The sequence below is a fragment of the Microchirus variegatus genome (genome assembly GCF_963457635.1).
Source record: "Microchirus variegatus genome assembly, chromosome: 20".
In the NCBI taxonomy this organism is placed as follows: Eukaryota; Metazoa; Chordata; class Actinopteri; order Pleuronectiformes; family Soleidae; genus Microchirus; species Microchirus variegatus.
The window spans coordinates 4680088-4698620 of record NC_139821.1 but is presented as its reverse complement, the minus strand read 5'-3'; the positions used below and the strand labels follow the sequence as shown (position 1 = coordinate 4698620).

The window sequence follows — 18533 nt, the reverse complement described above, 5'->3', positions numbered from 1 at the left end:
CCTTTAGACCCCCGAAGGTGTTCGTGTCCAAAAAAAAAAAAAGAGAGAAAATCCTCTAAAATACCCACATTAAATTTGAAAAAAAAAACAAAAAAAACTGCCTTCGCCCCGCACACAATCACACACAATCACACATACACACACACGCCCTTTTTCTCGAGCTCCTCAGGAGGAAGCGATGCGATTTTTTTTTTTTGGCTTTTCTTTTAAAAAAAAAGAAGAAAAAAAGAAAAAGTGAGATTCCTTCACGTGATTAAAATATCTTCAAGGTTTTTGTTTTTTGTTTTCAAAACACATCCACGCAGCGTCCGTGTGAGAGCTATTTGAAAAGCGAGCAGATTCCGCGGAGAAGTCTCTCCCACCCGTTCGCCTCCATTCGCTGCGGCGGAGACTGTTTCTCGGCTCTGACTGGAGGCTGTGAAGCGGCAGCGGCAGAGGCGGCGACGCGCAGCTCCGCGAGCGGCAGCCGCGGTCACACTTCCGCCGAGGACTTTCACAATAAGAGCGAGCACTGCCAATTTTTTATTTTATTATTATTTTTTTAAATTTATAAACCGAGACAGAAAGTTGTGCAAAAAAGGCCCATATCGACATTTTTAATGAATGTAACATGGATAAGTAAACAAATTCAGAATTTAACGATGAAAAAAAAAAAAATCTTTTGAGAATAAAGTAGTCGTAATATTTGTTGTAATTTTAAAAAGTATAATTTCATAATATTACGAGAATAACGAGTATAATTTCATAATATTCCAAGAATAAAGACATAATATTCCGAGAATAACGAGAATAAAGTTGTGATATTCCGAGAATAAAGACGTAATATTCCGAGAACAAAGTTGTAGGATTACAAGAATACATACGTAACATTATGAGAAAAAGTCATAACATTACGAAAAAAAGTTGCAATATTACCGGAATAAAGTTGTAATATTATGAGAAAAAGTCATAATATGATAAGAATAAAGTTGTAATATTATGAGAAAAAAGTCGTAATATTAAAAAAATTGGTAATGTTTTTAAAATAAAGCTGTATTATTACGAGAATAAAGTCGTAACATTATGAGAAAAAAGTCGTAACATTACGATAAAAAAGTTACAATATTACCAGAATAAAGTTGTAATATTATGAGAAAAAGTCAAAATATTACGAGAATAAAGTCGTAACATTATGAGAATAAAGTCGAAATATGAAGAGAATAAAGTTGTAATATTATGGGAAAAAAGTCGTAATATTAAAAAAGTCGTAATATTTCGAGAATAAAGCTGTAGTATTACGAGAATAAAGTCGTAACATTATGAGAAAAAAGATGTCAAATTATGAGAAAAAAAGTCGCAATATTAACAAGAATAAAGTCGTAATATTCCTAGAATAAAGTTGTAACATTATGAGAAATAAGTCATAATATTACGGGAAAATTCCATAATATTGCGAGGGTAAAGTCATAATATAATGAGAATGAAGTCATAATATTATGAGGAACAAAGTCGCAATATTACAAGAATAAAGTCGCAATTTTACGAGAAAAAAAGTCGCAATATTGCGAGAAAAAAAGTCGCAACGTTTCATGTCAAAGTACACTATTTAAGACCTCTAATTTGCTACACAGGGCTGAGTCATTTTGGTTTCCTGCAGCACATCAGTTAACCCTAACCCACATGAAACAGGATGCTGTGTGGTTAATGTAGTCTAATGCCTTTATTTTGAAGGTGCACGCCCTCAACCGGAGAATGTGTTAAAACATGCACGACCACAGCTTCACTCACTAAATAACAGGTCAGCTGCATCTCTTCACCATTAAAGGCTTTCATTAAAAACGACCGTGTGTGAATAAAACACGTGAAAATACAGAATAATATTCAACATCCTGTGTCGCTTGTGTCGTCGTTCCCGTGGAAACATCACCCTCGAACTGTGTCAGCTTCGACGTGACCGTTGTTTGCAGTTTAAATAATTTAGCGACGCAGTCAGGTGTGTCATCCAAAACTTTCCCTGTGTGACCTTTTCTGTTGTGATCTGAGATAACAAAACACAAACGACAACAACTTGTGTTAATAAATCTCTCATTATGAGAGATTATCGTCCACGTCTGCTTGTTTTTCAGTGTTTTAATCATGTTATATATACACACACACACACACGACACTGTGTTTGCATTGTGCATGAAAAAGCGACAGTGAGTCAATATTTGCTCTTTTGGGTGTAGTTTAGATGTCATAGAGCGTGAAAATCACACAGCGTCTGTGTTAAAGAAACACTTTAACACCCGGGTCAGATGGCAAAGAACGACAAACAATAAAAAAAACACTTTAATATAAATATTATCAGTAACAGATGCTGTTGGTGTAAGAGACTCGTGATGTGAAGTCGTCCAGGTGAGATCAAGAGAGTCTGGCACAGAGACAACAGTGGGATTATGGATGGAAGTTGAAGCTGCATGTGAGGAAAAAAAAAAAAAAAAAAAAAAGAAGCAAACCCTCTGCTGCACTCAACACTGACTAGAATGGTAGTGCTGCCCTCCGGTGGTCGTCACGTGCACACAGCCCTGAGTTTACACAGCAGGTTACAATCACCGGCCTTGGAAAGAAGTGGTTTTTATCACCTCTGCGATGGAGGAAGTTTGTGAAGCGAAAGAAAACAACTGCCAGGTGATGTCATAAATATAATAATCTGAGATTGAGACATAGATTATGGGGAAAAAAAAGCCTGTGACAGGGACAGAGGATGGATGTGCATTATGAAGCATGAAGCAGTTCAAATTGTGTACTTGTACTTTTTAAAGTACTTTTTTAAATCTGTAATTTTAGTTTTACTTTAATATGGTTTTTTGTACTGTACTTGATCGGTCAATGATGAGGACAGGTTAACGATGAGGGCAGGTGAATGATGACGAGGACAGGTGAATCATGCAAACAGGTGATTGATGAGGACAGATAAACACAGATGACAGGAGAGTGATGAGGACAGGTGAATGATGAGGACAGGTGCATATGAAGAACAGATGAATGATGAGGACAGATGAAACATGATGGCATGTGAATGATGAGGACAGGTGAATGTTGAGGAAAGTGAATTTTGAGGACAGATGAATGATGAGGACAGGTGAACAATAAGGACAGGTGAACGATGAGGACAGTTGAACGATGAGGACAGGTGAACGATGAGGACAGGTGAATGATGAGGACAGGTGAGTGATGAAGATAGGTGAATGATGAGGACAAGTGAACGATGAGTACAGGTGAATGTTGAGGAAAGGTGAATTATGAGGACAGGTGAATTTTGAGGACAGGTGAATGTTGAGGACAGGTGAATGTTGAGGACAGGTGAATGATGAGGACAGGTGAGAGATGAATATAGGTGAATGATGAGGACAGGTGAGTGATGAAGATAGGTGAATGATGAGGACAGGTGAACGATGAGGACAAGTGAACGATGAGTACAGGTGAATGTTGAGGAAAGGTGAATTATGAGGACAGGTGAATTTTGAGGACAGGTGAATTTTGAGGACATGTGAATAATGAGGACATGTGAATGTTGAGGACAGGTGAAGGATGAGGAAAGGTGAATGATGTGGACATGTGAATGACGAGGATGTGAATGATGAGGACAGGTGAATGATGACAACATGTGAATGATGAGGACAGGTGAATGTTTCATTGACTTAATCGCAATATTGCATGTCTAGACGGTGTGAGGAAACCGGAGAAAACCCAAGAAAATCCAAACTCCAAAGGTTCCGTTGATTCAAACAGTCCCAAATATTCTAGAATTCCATGCATGTCTTCTTCATCATCATCATCATCATGTTCTCATTAAGAGTCCATCCTCTCTTTTCCTCGTATGCCCTTGCACGTATTCTTTGACTTGTGCACATGTCGGTGCCAGCGGGAACCTCCCTACGCGATCTCGAGCAAGTTGCCGCGGCGACCGATCTTCGTCATTATCTTTTCTTATTCGTGCAACGCCACCAACTGGACTGGAAGGTGTCGTTCCGATGCACTACGAGGCCTCTCGTAGTCACGAACCACCGAGCCAGAATCCTGGTTATGCTTATGTCGTGGAAACAAGTCTTATTTATGGCGCGGTAATGAATGGAGATAAGCACGCGGGGGAAAACATCTCTGAGCGATAAAGAGCCTTTTATTTTCATATCCCTGTGACACAACACGAGATAAGACCTCTCTTTTTTTCATCGTTTATAATCCGCAGATCCACGACTTCAGAGAGACAAACAGCAGTTATAGTGTTTATATTAGCGCGCGAGAACCGAGAGCATCTACAGTCTCTACGCGTTCTTTGTTTCGTCTGCGATAAAAACCAAGGAAGACGACGCAGATACGGAGACGCTCGTTTTTACGATCGGAGAGTGAACTCTCTCGTCCTTTCTCCTGTTATCACCAAGGTCAGATAGTTCACGCTCTGAACTTTAAACCCTCCCGCCCCGGCGTTGCATAACCCCCCGTTTATATTCGGGCAGAGCTTTAGCAAGCGTTTGTACTTTTCACCTGGCCTCGGTCAGCCTCCGTCAGCTCCTCTGCTCGGGGTTTTTTATGCACCCGACGATAACAGCGACAACAAGAAAAAAAAAAGAAAACAGGGACAGAAGGAGAGCAGGCTGCCAGGCAAGACAAGCAGGCGCACAATCCCGCGAAGGAGGAGGGGGAAAAAGGAAACAAACCATGGGCTGCTGTAACAGGGGGTGCGGATTCCTCGTCGGAGCTGCTTTCGGAGCCGTGTTGGCCGTCCTGGGAGGCGTCCTCATCCCGCTGGGCGACAGCATCATTGAGAGTACGGTGAAGAAGGTACGGGTGCTTTGCTGGGGGTTTTGGTGGCGGGTGTGTGAAGGTGAACCAGCGGGGGGGGGGGGGGGGGGGGGGGGGTTTCGTACCAGCACGCGAAAAAAAGATCAGCGTTTCGTTTCAGAAACTGGAAAAAAATGTCCGGTGCCGCTGATGTGACATCCAACCTTGGCGGTGTGTCAGCAGGGGCAGCTGGCCCCACCGATACAGTCCTGAGGCGCGTTATAAATAGATTGTCTGTCTGTTTCTTTACTCTGGTGGGTTTTTTTTTTTTTTTTTTTTTAGGAAGCCGTCATCGAGAATGGAACGACGGCTTACGAGAACTGGGAGACGTCCGGGTCGCCCGTGTACAGGCAGTTCTGGTTATTTGAGGTGAAAAACCCCCGGGAGGTCGTGGACAACGGCGCAAATCCAGTGGTTCAGGAAAAGGGACCGTACACTTACAGGTAAAGGATAAGGATTCTTCCAGCTCGTCTTTGCGCTTCCTCTAAAAAAAAATTAAATCAAAGTCGACCTTGTGACATGTCCCCCCGACCTCTGTGTCCAGGACGAGGTATCTGCCCAAAGAGGACATCAGGTTCAACCCCAACAACACCGTGTCCTATGTCCTGCCTTACGGCGCCATCTTCGAGCCGTCCATGTCCGTGGGGCCGGAGGAAGACAAGGTCACCTCGCTCAATCTGGGGGTCGTTGTAAGTGTGAGATGATTCCTGATCCGGTGGTTCATTTCCTTGGTTAGCTTACTAAGGGAGGTCTTTTTCGTAGCCGAAATACAGTGGTTCTCGAACTGTTACCACCCGAATTTTTTTTTAGCTAGGGCAGCAGGTTTAGCCTACACGCACGAAAATCGGTAGACGTGTGTAGGAGGTCCGGATAAAGAAAAAATGTCATTATGACCATCATCCAAACCCAACAGGAAGGTCGCCATCTTGTTTTGAGCGTTCAGTTTGCGTTAGCGATTTTTTAGCAATTTCGCACCAATGGTATTTGAAGGAATATATATATATATATATACATGTTATGTTATTTGGTTAATTTTCCACGCACTGCGAGCAAACCAACATAGGAAGCTAGCGTACCACCGGTGGTCCACGCGCCACAGTTTGAGAACCGCGGATCTAAGACGCGTTTTGGGACCTCCAGGTATCGTTCAAAGACCTGTTTTTAACATTAAAGAGAACTATAGGCAGCAAGTATGGTTAGCCCGGAAAGCTAACGCACAGACGGGATTGTTATTAAACTTTAGCATAGATGTTGACAGCTAATTTGGTTAGCCAACACTGGAAAATGGACCCAAACGTGGCACTTACAGCTATGACAGCTAATCCAGTTGGCTAAATCTTTAGCTAGTTAGCCAAGAAATGCAACACATTTCTAAGTCTAGTCATAATTTCAGCCTTTAACACGACTTTACTCGAATAAAATTTGTTTAATAGATGCAAAATAAATGAAGACAGTTTAAAGAATAGTTTTACGGTTAAATAAAACATTCGATTGCGAGCTAATCTTTTCACGGCCACACTCTTTGATTAGATTAAGAGAAAATGGACGCTATCAAGTTGTTTTTTTTATCCACTCCCATGTCATAAAAGAAGATTATTTTCTGCTTTATCTCATGAAGCTTTTTTTTTTTCCATTGGTCTTTCCAGAACATTGGCCTTGACTTTTCTGTGATCCCGTCTTCCAGGAAACGAGTCAGACGTAAACATTGCGCACGTTTTTTCATTGTTTTGTGCACCAGGGGGCGTTGAAAATGATGCCGCCGGCACTTCATCGCTGGCTGAATTCGAAGATAAAACAGAGCAACTCGTCCTTGTTCCAGAGCCGCACGGTCAAGGAGCTGCTGTGGGGCTACAAGGACCCCATATTTCAATTCACCGTGGGCGTATTTGTACCTGTAAGTACACGTGATTGAACATGTACAGAATAAACCGAGTAGATCTGAAACGTGTCGGGAAATGTCCTTTTCCCCCCCCCCACCCTAGTACAACGGAAGCGTCGATGGCGATTACACGATTTATAACGGTAAAGACGACATCTCACGAGTGGGGATCATCGAGTCGTGGCGCGGCGAGACGTGAGTCCAGTTAAGAGCTACGTGAAGGAAGTAATAAAGTCCCATTTTAAATACTGCACTATGTAATATGACTGTGTTTCAACAGGAGTCTGCCTTTCTGGAACGACACGTACTGCGACATGATCAACGGGACAGGTATCGTTAAAATAGAAAAGGGATAAAAAAAAAAAGACGGCACAAAAGTCACTTTATTTATGACATTATTTCTCTTCTCGGTCTCAGACGCTGCCTTTTTCCCTCCCTTCGTGAGCAAGAAGAAGCCTCTCTATTTCTTCTCGTCGGACATCTGCAGGTGACGACGCGACGCGGCTCTTCATTTCACCTGGATCTCTCCTTTGAGTCTAATCCCGTGACTTTGAGACGTTGCAACCTTCTAAGGGTTCAATCCCTCTAAATAGCCACTAGAGGTCAGAGCGGGAGCGAGGGGGGAGACGACGACGATGCACTGACGTGCTGCTCTCTGTCTGTCTGTCTGTCCTCCAGGTCTGTGTCGGCCACCTTTGAGAGCACAGTCAAACTGAAAGGGATCGAGATGTACCATTTCACCCTGCAGCCGTCCACCCTGGCCTCTCCGACGGCAAACCCGGACAACATGTGTTTCTGCCCGGACATGGAAGTGACCAAGAACTGCACCTTGGCCGGAGTCCTGGATATCAGCTCCTGTCAGGGCGGTCGGTTTGCGGTTTTTTTTTTCTTTCTTTATTTGCAGCATCAGCTCCGAGTAGTTCCCAGAATTTACCTGAACTGTTTTTTGTTTCCTCAAAAAAAACAGGGAAACCTATTTACATCTCCCTGCCCCACTTCCTTCATGGCAGTCCATCCCTGAGAGAAAGCGTGCTCGGTCTAAACCCCAGCGAGGAACACCACAACACCTTCCTAGACATTGAACCGGTAAGAGCCCGCACAAAACGACCGTCTCTGGGGGGGGAGGGTTTGTTGGCTGCAGTGCTGACACAGAGTTTCTGTGCCGTTTCTCCACCAGACAACCGGGTTTACCATGAAATTCGCAAAGAGGATTCAAGTGAATATGATGTACGGGCCATCGAAGGTCATCACGTGAGTATGGTTCCCATTACAAAGAAAATAGGACCTTATCTTGGGACTCGTTTCAGATGGGGCCGTACCAATGTTCCCCCGGGGTCCTATGTCCCCCGCTTTGTATGCGACCCTTTTTCTAAAAAGGTCCGATGTTCCCCGTTTTTTGTTTCCCGCTTTTTTTGAAAAAGGGTCCCATACAAAGTGGGGAACATAGGACCTTTTTTGGGAAAAACGGGGAACATCGGACCCGGCAAACATAGGTTTGACCCCGTTTCGGATTAGCATCAAGTTTTTGGTCTCCAATTTGACCAATTAGCATTAGCTTACTAGATTAGCCAAACACATGGCGGTTGTATTCCTTAAGAAGTAGCAAGTTTGGTCCAAAGTGACATGTTATCGCTTCTTTGATCACATCAGACTGTCGGATTAATGCTACGCTAACGGCTAACATTACCATGGCCAGGCATTAGAGTGGCTAATCCCCAAATATGTCAAATTATTTAACAGAATCGTGCACTAATTCCCCCCCCCCAAACATAGGACCTTTTTTGGGAAAAAACGGGGAACATAGGTACGACACCGTTTCGGATTAGCATCAAGTTTTTGGTGCCATCTGTCTCCAATTTGACCAATTAGCATTAGCTTACTAGATTAGCCAAACACATGGCGGTTGTATTCCTTAAGAAGTAGCAAGTTTGGTCCAAAGTGACATGTTTTCGCTTCTTTGATCACATCAGACTGTCGGATTAATGCTACGCTAACGGCTAACATTACCATGGCCAGGCATTAGAGTGGCTAATCCCCAAATATGTGAAATTATTTAACAGAATCGTGCACTAATTCCCCCCCCCCCAAACATATGACCTTTTTTGGGAAAAACGGGGAACATAGGTATGACACCGTTTCGGTTTAGCATCAAGTTTTTGGTGCCATCTGTCTCCAGTTTGACCAATTAGCATTCATTTACTAGATTAGCCAAACAATTGAAAAGACAGCTTGGCAGTTGTATTTCCTTAAATACCCGTCCTAAGAGGTACCAAGTTTGGTCCAAAGTGACATGTTATCGCTTCTTTGATCACATCAGACTGTCGGATTAATGCTACGCTAACTGCTAACATTACCATGGCCAGGCATTAGAGTGGCTAATCCCCCAATATGTCAAATTATTTAACAGAATCGTGCACTAATTCCCCCCTCAAACATAGGACCTTTCTTTGGGAAAAACGGGGAACAGCAGACCCTTTTGTTTAAAAAAAAAAAAGGTCCGCTGTTCCCCGATCGGGGGACATAGGACACGGGGAACATAGGTATGACCCCGTTTCGGATTAGCATCAAGTTTTTGGTGCCATCTGCCTCTAGTTTGACCAATTAGCATTAGCTTACTAGATTAGCCAAACACTTGAAGAGACATCTTGGCGGTTATATTCCTTAAATAGAGGTACCAAGTTTGGTCCAAAGTGACACGTTATCGCTTCGTTGATCACATTTTTGTTTGTCCAGACTGTCGGATTAATGCTACGCTAACTGCTAACATTACCATGGCCAGGCATTAGAGTGGCTAATCCCCAAATATGTCAAATTATTTAACAGAATCGTGCACTAATCCCCCCTCCAATTAACCTTTCCTCTGCAGGATTCTTAACAAAGTCAAGGATTACACCGTGTTCCCCATCGTTTGGCTGAATGAGGTGAGATAAAACCGGAGCCCCCGCAGTCACGGATTGTCCGTTAGCTCGTCTTGTTCGTGCGTTAATCACTCTCTCTCTCTCTCTCTCTCTATCTGCGTCTTCGTCTTTCTGTGTGGAACCAGACGGCGGAGTTGGACGACGCGACGGCCGACATGTTCAAAGAGGAGATCACCTCCCGTATCCAGATATTGGAGACTTTACAGATGGTGTTGCTGGGCATCGGTTTGGCCATGTTCGTCATTTGCCTCATCTGCTACTGCGTCGTGAGGAACAGGAACAAGAGCACCGTGTGAAACGGCGGACGCGTCGGCGGACGTCCAAACGTCTCGATGTAGACTCGCACTTTTATTTTGTAATTTTTAGTGTTATTTATGATGTAATTTCCCGGAAATACCGGGGAAATACTGTGATTTTTGTACAGCTCCAGAGCTGAATTACTTTGCCGAGCATTTTGTGAATAACGCAAATCGGGGAATTTCTCAAGGGAGCGCAGGTGGACGCTCGTTTTACCGTTTGACATCCTATTAAAAAAAAGAAACGCACACAAACCTAAATGTTGCACAGAATGTTCCTACATCCTTTGCTGCACTCGGGGAATAAAAGCTGCATCATGCACCGTTTTATGAAAACGGCCCCAAACTTGAGCTAAGACTGAAACAAACATTTGCATTGTGCACGGGCAGCGCTCAATAAATCAAATGAGCAATAAAAACGAGCCGAGGCGTGATTATACTTTAGGTTATGAATGGTTATTTGGTGAGAAAGGAGTATTTCTGCCCAGCAGGAGACTTCTTTTTGGTTTTTTTTATTGGTATTACGTTACATTCAGAAGCCTCCTGGGTGTCTTTGATTCTAACCGTTTGGTCTCAATCTCGCATTTCACACTTAGAAGGGATTGTTTCGTTGAAATTCAAACAGACGTGCCTCACTCTGCGGAGGTGCAGTTTGCAGCCTTGGGATATCCCACGTGCCGCGTGGCTCACGTTTGAAATATGAACCCCGTTAAGCCGCACATACATTACCGAACCGATTCATTTTCCTGGATCTCAGAATGACTGCGTGTAATAAGAACAGACTAGAAAATGTGGTGGTTCTGTGTCCAATAATAGAAAAAATGTAGTAGTAGTAAAGTCATTTTTAACCCAGCATATTTATTCAGACTAAAATGGCATTAATAAATAGAAATACATAATGTTTAATGACACTGAAATTACTGTGACGTGATTTTTTTTTTTTTTTTCGGAAAAAATGAAAATAACAGCGTTCATCTCCACAACTTGCAGATACGGTCAAAAGTTAGTCGGTGAAATATGTTGATTTTTATATACACAAGAATAAAACATGTAAAAAAAATGGCACATTAAATTAACAGGATGAAACAAACGAGCACAACTGTACACAATAATTTTCTACTGTACACGAAGTAAGTGTATTCACATAATGTCAAAAACGGTCTATCTCACGAGCTAGCACGAGCTAGCACTGGCTACAACTACTTCGTTGTGCAGTTTGTAGAACTGTCTGTTTGGGCACATACATTCATTCCAGGCAAAGATTAAGGGAACAATGTGACATTTTGGGGGTTATACTTAGCTAACTAGCAGCATTCATAGCTATAGAGTTCCTATTTTTAGCCTAGCTTCGGCTAAAGGAAGATATTCTGCTTAGTCATCAAAGTAAAACACTGAAGACTTGCTGCTTTTTTGAAAAAAAGAAAAGGAAATTTTAACTAGTTTAACTGGACAGCCTCTTCTAATTACCATGCTAAGCTAACTTCTTCAGTTTCTTTGTTGAGCTAACAATCTTTGAAATATAAAATCCTGTTAAACTGCCAAACACTACTAAACCAATTCATTTTCATACATTTAATCCAGGCAACGTTGGAGGGGGTGATATACTTAGCTAATTAGCCAGCATTCATAGCTATAATGTTCCTATTTTTAGCCTAGCTAGCTAAGGAAAGTTATTCTGCTTTGTCATTACAGCAAGTAAAACATTCAATTGTTGTTTTTGTTCTGCTTTTTTTTGAATATGAACTAGTTTAGCAGTACAGCCTCTTTTGTGTAATTGTGTCATGTGGAAGCTAACTGCTTATTTGTTGAGCTAACGTAGCAGATGTTAGCTCAACCTTACAACCATACAATCTTTTTTTTTATGCTTCTGTTAACATGCTTCTGTGCTGGCAAAAAAAGAGAGCTACAACATCATCTGAATTACATCGAGGGACATTCTCGTACATGTGCGCGTGAGTAACTGATAAATATATATATAGCGCTGGTTTTGTCAAGTGTGTGCAACAGCTCACGATAGCATTCGTCTCGGTCTTTTATTTCTTAATACCGTTTGCGTTAAGTTTGGTCGTTAAACTGATTTTTATTTTACTTACGGCACTTATATTTTGGACGCGTATGTAAACATAATGAACCTGTTATGTCTAATTTACACGTCGATTCACCGCCAAACACAAGGGTTGTAGTTGAGTCCAAATTCTTTATAATTGTGCCAAGTATATTGGCTAAAGTTACTTATTAACATGTTTTACAGCTATCAGAATTTATTAGTGGTACTCGTAACAGGGAGTTTACGTTGTGACCGCGGTCGGCTGTGCGTGCATATTAGTGTCAAACTCCCCACATCCGCCACGTCCTCGTCTGGACTGTACATCTGCAGCGTATCGCTGCAGGTTTGAGACAAGGATTTCAAACTGCCTGGAAGGATACAAGGGTTTGCATGTCAGTTTGTGTAGCTGCCAGCTAGCTCAGCTCCCCCCCCCCCCGGTGCGTCAGACCTCCGGGAGGTGATTGCGCCGGTTGCGGCTCTTCCTCCGGTCCAGCAGGGGTTTCAGTTTGGCCAGGTCGCCCCTGAGCTGTCCGGGCGGCTGAGGCTGCTGCTGCTGCTGCTGCTGCTGCTGTTGTTGCCTCTGCTGCAGGTTCTGGAGCTCCTTCCTCTCTTTGCAGTACTGCTGAACGGCCAGGCTCTCTGCGGGACTGAAGGCCGCCAACAGGGCCTTCGGATGCAAAGAGCTGGCCCAGGCCCACGGCGACTGCTGCTTGTCCGTCAGCACGCTCACCATGGCCTCGCTCAGCACGCGCAGGCGGATCTTGGCGACGGTGCGCTTGAAGCCGTTCTCGGTGGTCAGGCAGTAGTACAGGCCCTGGTCGGAGAGCTGCGCCGAGCGGACCAGGAGGCCGTGCGCCGTGGAGATGACGCGCTCACTCAGCTTCACCTGCGGTTGACACAGTTTGGCTGTTGAGTTCTGCACAACATAGAAACCCCCCCCCCCCACCAAAATAGTCGAGCTAGCACTAGCTAGAACTACTTTATTGTGCAGTTTGTAGAAATCATTGCAGGCGACATTTCAACATATTTACGCTAAAATACCCGATTCACCTGCTGGCAAACCTGTTTGAGTACATACATTTCATTGAGGCAAAGATTCAGGGAATAATGTTTCATTTTTGGGGGAATATAATTTAAGCTAACTAGCATAGCATTCATAGCAAAAGTGTTCCTACTTTTAGCCTAGCTTCGGCTAAAGGAAGTTATTCTACTTAGTCATTTAAGTAAAACAATATATGAATATGAACTAGTTTAGCCATACAGCCTCTTCTAATGTCCATGCTAGGCTAACTGCTTAGGTGTCTTTGTTAAGCTAACATCTGCTACGTTAGCTCAAAACATTCATTGCGTACTAATCTTTGAAATATAAAACCATGTTAAACCGCCAAACATTTGCTAAACCTATTAATTTTCATGCATTTAATCCAGGCAAAGATTAAAAGAATAACGTGACATTATGGGGGATACGCTAAGCTAATTAGCCAGCATTCGTAGCTATAGTGTTCCTACTTTAACAGTTAGGTTGCTGAGTTCTGCATAACATAGAAAATAAAGTCTACTGTAAAGTAGATTTAAGACAAAAAAACAAACAGCATTTTATTTTGCGTCATCATACAGTCGTTAAAGAGAGATTTCCATGGAATAAAATATCTGTTTACTCATTCACCACTGACTAAAATGAGCCGGGCTCCAGTTTGGAAAAGACTCTAATGATTACACACGCCATAAAACTTAAGTGATTTATTTCCGAAGCCAACTTCTACTTCTTCTACTTCTTCGTCTTTTCTCGTGAGGAAACGTTGGACATAAAACTGCCATTACTGAAAGAGACTGCTCTCTTCAGTAATGGCTAAATCTGCAAAGAGATGCGTCTTAATCACGTGGGACCTTTTTCCTCGAAGCTATATTTCATCTGTCAGGTCTTTTCTTGTGGTTAAAGTGGTGTCAAATGTTCGGAAAATGTTTTTTTTTTTTTACCTCCGAATGAGACTCCAGCCGTTTGTCAAAGTCCGTACCTCGGGTGAAATAAGTCGTTATAAGGCGAGGTGAGCTCTTTCGGTTCCTCTTATGACAATGTTAATAGATCATTTACTATTTCCATTTCCATCGGGTATCGATTGATTGAATTTTATTTGAAAGGGACCATGTGCAATTAAAACATAAATGTCGCCATTACAGCACAGATAAAACACCAAATATTTACAAGTTGGCTCTAACGTGTATGGCCACCGTAAAGTCGGGCTTTCAACGTCCTTGGCGTTGGCACAGACGTAGCTCGATTTAGCCCGTTTTAGCCCGATTTGGCGTTGGCACAGATGTAGCTCGATTTAGCCCGATTTGGCGTTGGCACAGACGTAGCTCGATTTAGCCCGTTTTAGCCCGATTTGGCGTTGGCACAGATGTAGCTCGATTTAGCCCGATTTGGCGTTGGCACAGACGTAGCTCGATTTAACCCGTTTTAGCCCGATTTGGCGTTGGAACAGACGTAGCTCGATTTAGCCCGTTTTAGCCCGATTTGGCGTTGGCACAGACGTAGCTCGATTTAGCCCGTTTTAGCCCGATTTGGCGTTGGCACAGATGTAGCTCGATTTAGCCCGATTTGGCGTTGGCACAGACGTAGCTCGATTTAGCCCGTTTTAGCCCGATTTGGCGTTGGCACAGATGTAGCTCGATTTAGCCCGATTTGGCGTTGGCACAGACGTAGCTCGATTTAACCCGTTTTAGCCCGATTTGGCGTTGGAACAGACGTAGCTCGATTTAGCCCGTTTTAGCCCGATTTGGCGTTGGCACAGACGTAGCTCGATTTAGCCCGTTTTAGCCCGATTTGGCGTTGGCACAGATGTAGCTCGATTTAGCCCGATTTGGCGTTGGCACAGACGTAGCTCGATTTAGTCCGATTTGGCGTTGGCACGTAGCTCGATTTAGCCCGTTTTAGCCCGATTTGGCGTTGGCACAGACGTAGCTCGATTTAGCCCGATTTGGCGTTGGCACAGACGTAGCTCGATTTAGCCTGATTTGGCGTTGGCACAGACGTAGCTCGATTTAGCCCGTTTTAGGCCGATTTGGCGTTGGCACAGACGTAGCTCGATTTAGCCCGTTTTAGCCCGATTTGGCGTTGGCACAGATGTAGCTCGATTTAGCCCGATTCGGCGTTGGCACAGACGTAGCTCGATTTAGCCCGTTTTAGCCCGATTTGGCGTTGGCACAGACGTAGCTCGATTTAGCCCGTTTTAGCCCGATTTGGCGTTGGCACAGACGTAGCTCGATTTAGCCCGATTTAGCTCGGCCGAGACTCCCGTCCACGATGTCCCAACCAACCTCTTTCCTCCGGTCGTTGTCCCTCTGAATGAGCCACCGAATGGAGGCCTGGGGAGACTTGGGGAGACACTCCAGGAAGGTGGTGTTGTTTTTCACGCCGTACTGCGTCATCTCCACTGCGTTCCTGTAGGCTACACACACACACACACACACACACACAGAGACACACACACACGTCACTTAGCAACTGATAGGAAGCTCACAGATGGACTCAAATCCGTCTCCGAGTCCCGACAGTGCGAGCGGAGCTTAGTCGGACACCTGCAGCGCGAATAACCAAGTCTACCACAAATAACCTTTCGGCGAATTGGACGCCGCTGCCGTTTCGTCTCATTTGCCGCGTCGTTTTGTGTCGCGGCTAAACGGCGCGTCGCTCCACTGGAGGTACGACAGCACAGGACAGGACAGGGTTGTGACTAATTAGCGGTAATGACCATATGGTCGGTCCCCCCCCCCCACCCCCCTCGCCCCCCAAAGCTCGTGTTGATTTTCCGAGATGTAAACTGTTAGCGGTGGAGATGGCAAATTGAGGACTCTGGGGAAGCAAATCCTCTCCGTCTCATTATGCTGCTCCCTGCCAGTCAACTGGATTAACTGTGGAGGACTCAAAAACCCAGTAAAGCCTCGACTTAAACCACTGTGATCGTTTCAATCGTGCACAAATAGGAAGAATATTTGCCTTTTTTTTGCTGTTGGAAAATTGGTTTTACAGGCCGTCAACTAAACCAATTATCTAAATTAGAATAGAATGAGAAAACCTGGTTAGCCGCAGCTTTAATTACCTTTTAGATTGAATCCCCTGCACTGGGTGAGTGGATTTCCATGCATAATGTCCTGCCGTCTGCTTCTCCTGCAAAGAAAAACAACAGTAAAATGAGTATAAATACACACTGTGGCTAAACACAGAAAAAACACATCATCGTCATCATAAAAAAATGTTTTTTTGCTCTCATTAAAACTGTCAATGCCAGGACAACACGAGGGAAAATTTGACAGAGTTGTTCCACTTTTCGCTCGTATGAAGCGAGGACGACGAGGACGGGAGCTGAACTTGACCTGCATTTGACTGGAATTTCAAGAGACGGATCCTGGAAAAACGTGTCAGTGTCAGTGTGGACGAGCGACACGTCTGTGTTTCGTCTGCTAGGGAAGGAAGGAAGGAGGGAGGGAAGGATGGAGGCCTGGTGACGTGACTTTCGCTGGACGGAATTTTTGAAATTCAGGAAATGATCCACTTGCCCTGATGCACTTTGACAGTGAGCTGGCTTTCTTCTCAAAAACAAAAAGTATCTCGGAATGACTTGAAATTGTACAGTTATAGTCAGTGTCACCCTGAAAAAGGATCCATTGAAAATATTTGCAAACCTCTTAAGGAATAATTTAAAAGAATTTTTGAAAATCAGGAAATTATCCATTTGGCTTGATGAACTTTGACAGTGAGCTGACTTTCTTCAAGAAAACAAAAAGTATCTCAGAATGACTGGAAATGTGCCCTCATAATAGTCGGTATCGCCCTGAACAAGGATCTATTAAAAATATTTGCATATCTCTTAAGGAATAATTTTTGTGAATTTTTGAAAATCAGGAAATTATCCATTTGCCCTGATGCACTTTGACATAGAACTGACTTTCTTCTGAAAAACAAAAAGTTTCTCAGAATTACTTGAAATTTACCATCATAATAGTCAACATCGCCCTGAACAAGGATCCATTGAAAATATTTGCAAACCTCTTAAGGAATAATTTTAATGAATTTTTGAAGTTCAGGAAATGATTCATTTGCCCTGATGCACTTTGACAGTGAGGTGACTTTCTTCTAAAAAAAAAAAGTATCTCAGAATGACTTGAAATTTGCCTTCATAATAGTCAGTATTGCCCTGAAAAAAGATCCATTGAAAATATTTGCATATCTCTTAAAGAATAATTTTAGTGAATTTTTGAAAATCAGGAAATGATCCATTTGCCCTGATGCACTTTGACAAAGAACTGACCTTCTTCTGAAAAACAAAAAGTTTCTCAGAATGACTTGAAATTTACCATCATAATAGTCGGCATCGCCCTGAACAGGGATCCATTGAAAATATTTACAAAACTCTTAAGGAATAATTTTTATGAATTTTTGAATTTGTTGCTCCATAAATTAAAGGGAAACGTGGCTGTTGTGAGCAGATCAAGGAGAAAGATGTGCCTCTTGTTGGCCGTTCTGCTAAAAAAAGATACGATAACTCTAACGTCGGCAACACAAAAAGAGACTTAAAATACGGGGAAAAGTCAAAACGGCGAGTGAAATACAGTGTGAATAAAGTGCAGCTTTTACTGCTGAGATGAAGCGCAAATACTTCACGATATTAAAACATCTGCTGTGAGCTCTTGTTTAGTTAACACTTCAACTCCGCCGCCTTTCGCTGAACGGCTGAACTAATCCGCACCTGTCGGGGCTTATTACCGCTGAAAACTCTGAAAGTAAAGCCCTAACTCATAGTTCATCTTCTCTGCCAAGAGAAGAATAATCCCTCAGAGGACACTTAAAAAGCCGTGAATTTATTGGACGTATTGAAAGCTCTTTTTTTTTGCCGTACCTTTTGCTGCTGGGATAGAAGCGCGAGCAGCTGAGGCCGTCCCAGGCGCAGTACGGGTCGCGGGCGAGGCAGCAGTCGGCGCAGGCGGCGCCGTACGCGTGACACCGGTGCAGCGAGACCTGCGAGACCCCGAACTCGGAGCTGACGTACAGCTGTTGCTGCAAAAGCAAAACGGTTCAAATGTCAAAATGCCGTTTGCCTGTTTGTCTTCATAAGTGGCCCCGGGGAGGCTGACGGGGGAAAATGAGGCCCCAAACAATTACGCCCTCATTATCCCCCCCACCCCCTCCCCTCCCCGCCGCCGCCCGTATCATGCACAGGAGTGTTTTGTCTTTGGTGCAGAGCGTGGCAATAACATATTAAAGCAATAAAAAAAAAAAGTGAGAGGGATTCGTCTTACTTTTTTGGGGGAGATTCGCAGGTTTGTAACAGGAGCTTGGTTCTGAAGGAAGGAAAGAGAAAGTCAGGAAAACTGTTAACAATTATTTCTATTACGAATTTAGAGGTAAAAACTTTCTTGGCAAAGAGTAAAACATCAATCAGATTAAATAGCACAGTGAGGGAAAAACAACACTTTTAGGGATATGGAAGTTTTCCCGTCACTCTTGGCAGCAGAGGTGTTTCAGACAAAAAAAGCCCCGCCAACAATTTAATGAAACAAATGAAACCCTGGTTTAGACAGCAATGATTGAT

At 43.4% G+C, this 18533-nt stretch overlaps 2 protein-coding genes across 2 annotated transcripts in view; one reads left to right on the top strand and one right to left on the bottom strand.

Moving 5' to 3' along the window:
- Positions 1-4680: 4680 nt before the first annotated feature.
- On the top strand, positions 4681-9896 carry cd36 (CD36 molecule (CD36 blood group); the record flags this gene model as incomplete). Its single annotated transcript, XM_083906757.1, has 12 exons — positions 4681-4803; positions 5086-5246; positions 5348-5492; positions 6542-6697; positions 6786-6877; positions 6963-7012; positions 7100-7169; positions 7361-7548; positions 7650-7768; positions 7860-7933; positions 9549-9603; positions 9726-9896. 12 exons carry the CDS (start codon positions 4681-4683, stop codon positions 9894-9896), a joined length of 1404 nt encoding a protein of 467 aa, XP_083762883.1.
- Positions 9897-10750: 854 nt separating this feature from the next.
- sema3c (sema domain, immunoglobulin domain (Ig), short basic domain, secreted, (semaphorin) 3C) overlaps positions 10751-18533 on the bottom strand; it is a 54177-nt gene continuing 46394 nt past the window's right edge. The window contains exons 14-19 of the mRNA XM_083907218.1: positions 18241-18282; positions 17841-17998; positions 16044-16111; positions 15262-15392; positions 12392-12829; positions 10751-12311 (exon numbers count right to left, since the gene is read on the bottom strand). Of these exons, the coding sequence (XP_083763344.1) occupies positions 12303-12311; positions 12392-12829; positions 15262-15392; positions 16044-16111; positions 17841-17998; positions 18241-18282 (846 nt within the window). The 3' untranslated portion in view covers positions 10751-12302. The remainder of the gene's footprint in view (positions 12312-12391; positions 12830-15261; positions 15393-16043; positions 16112-17840; positions 17999-18240; positions 18283-18533) is intronic.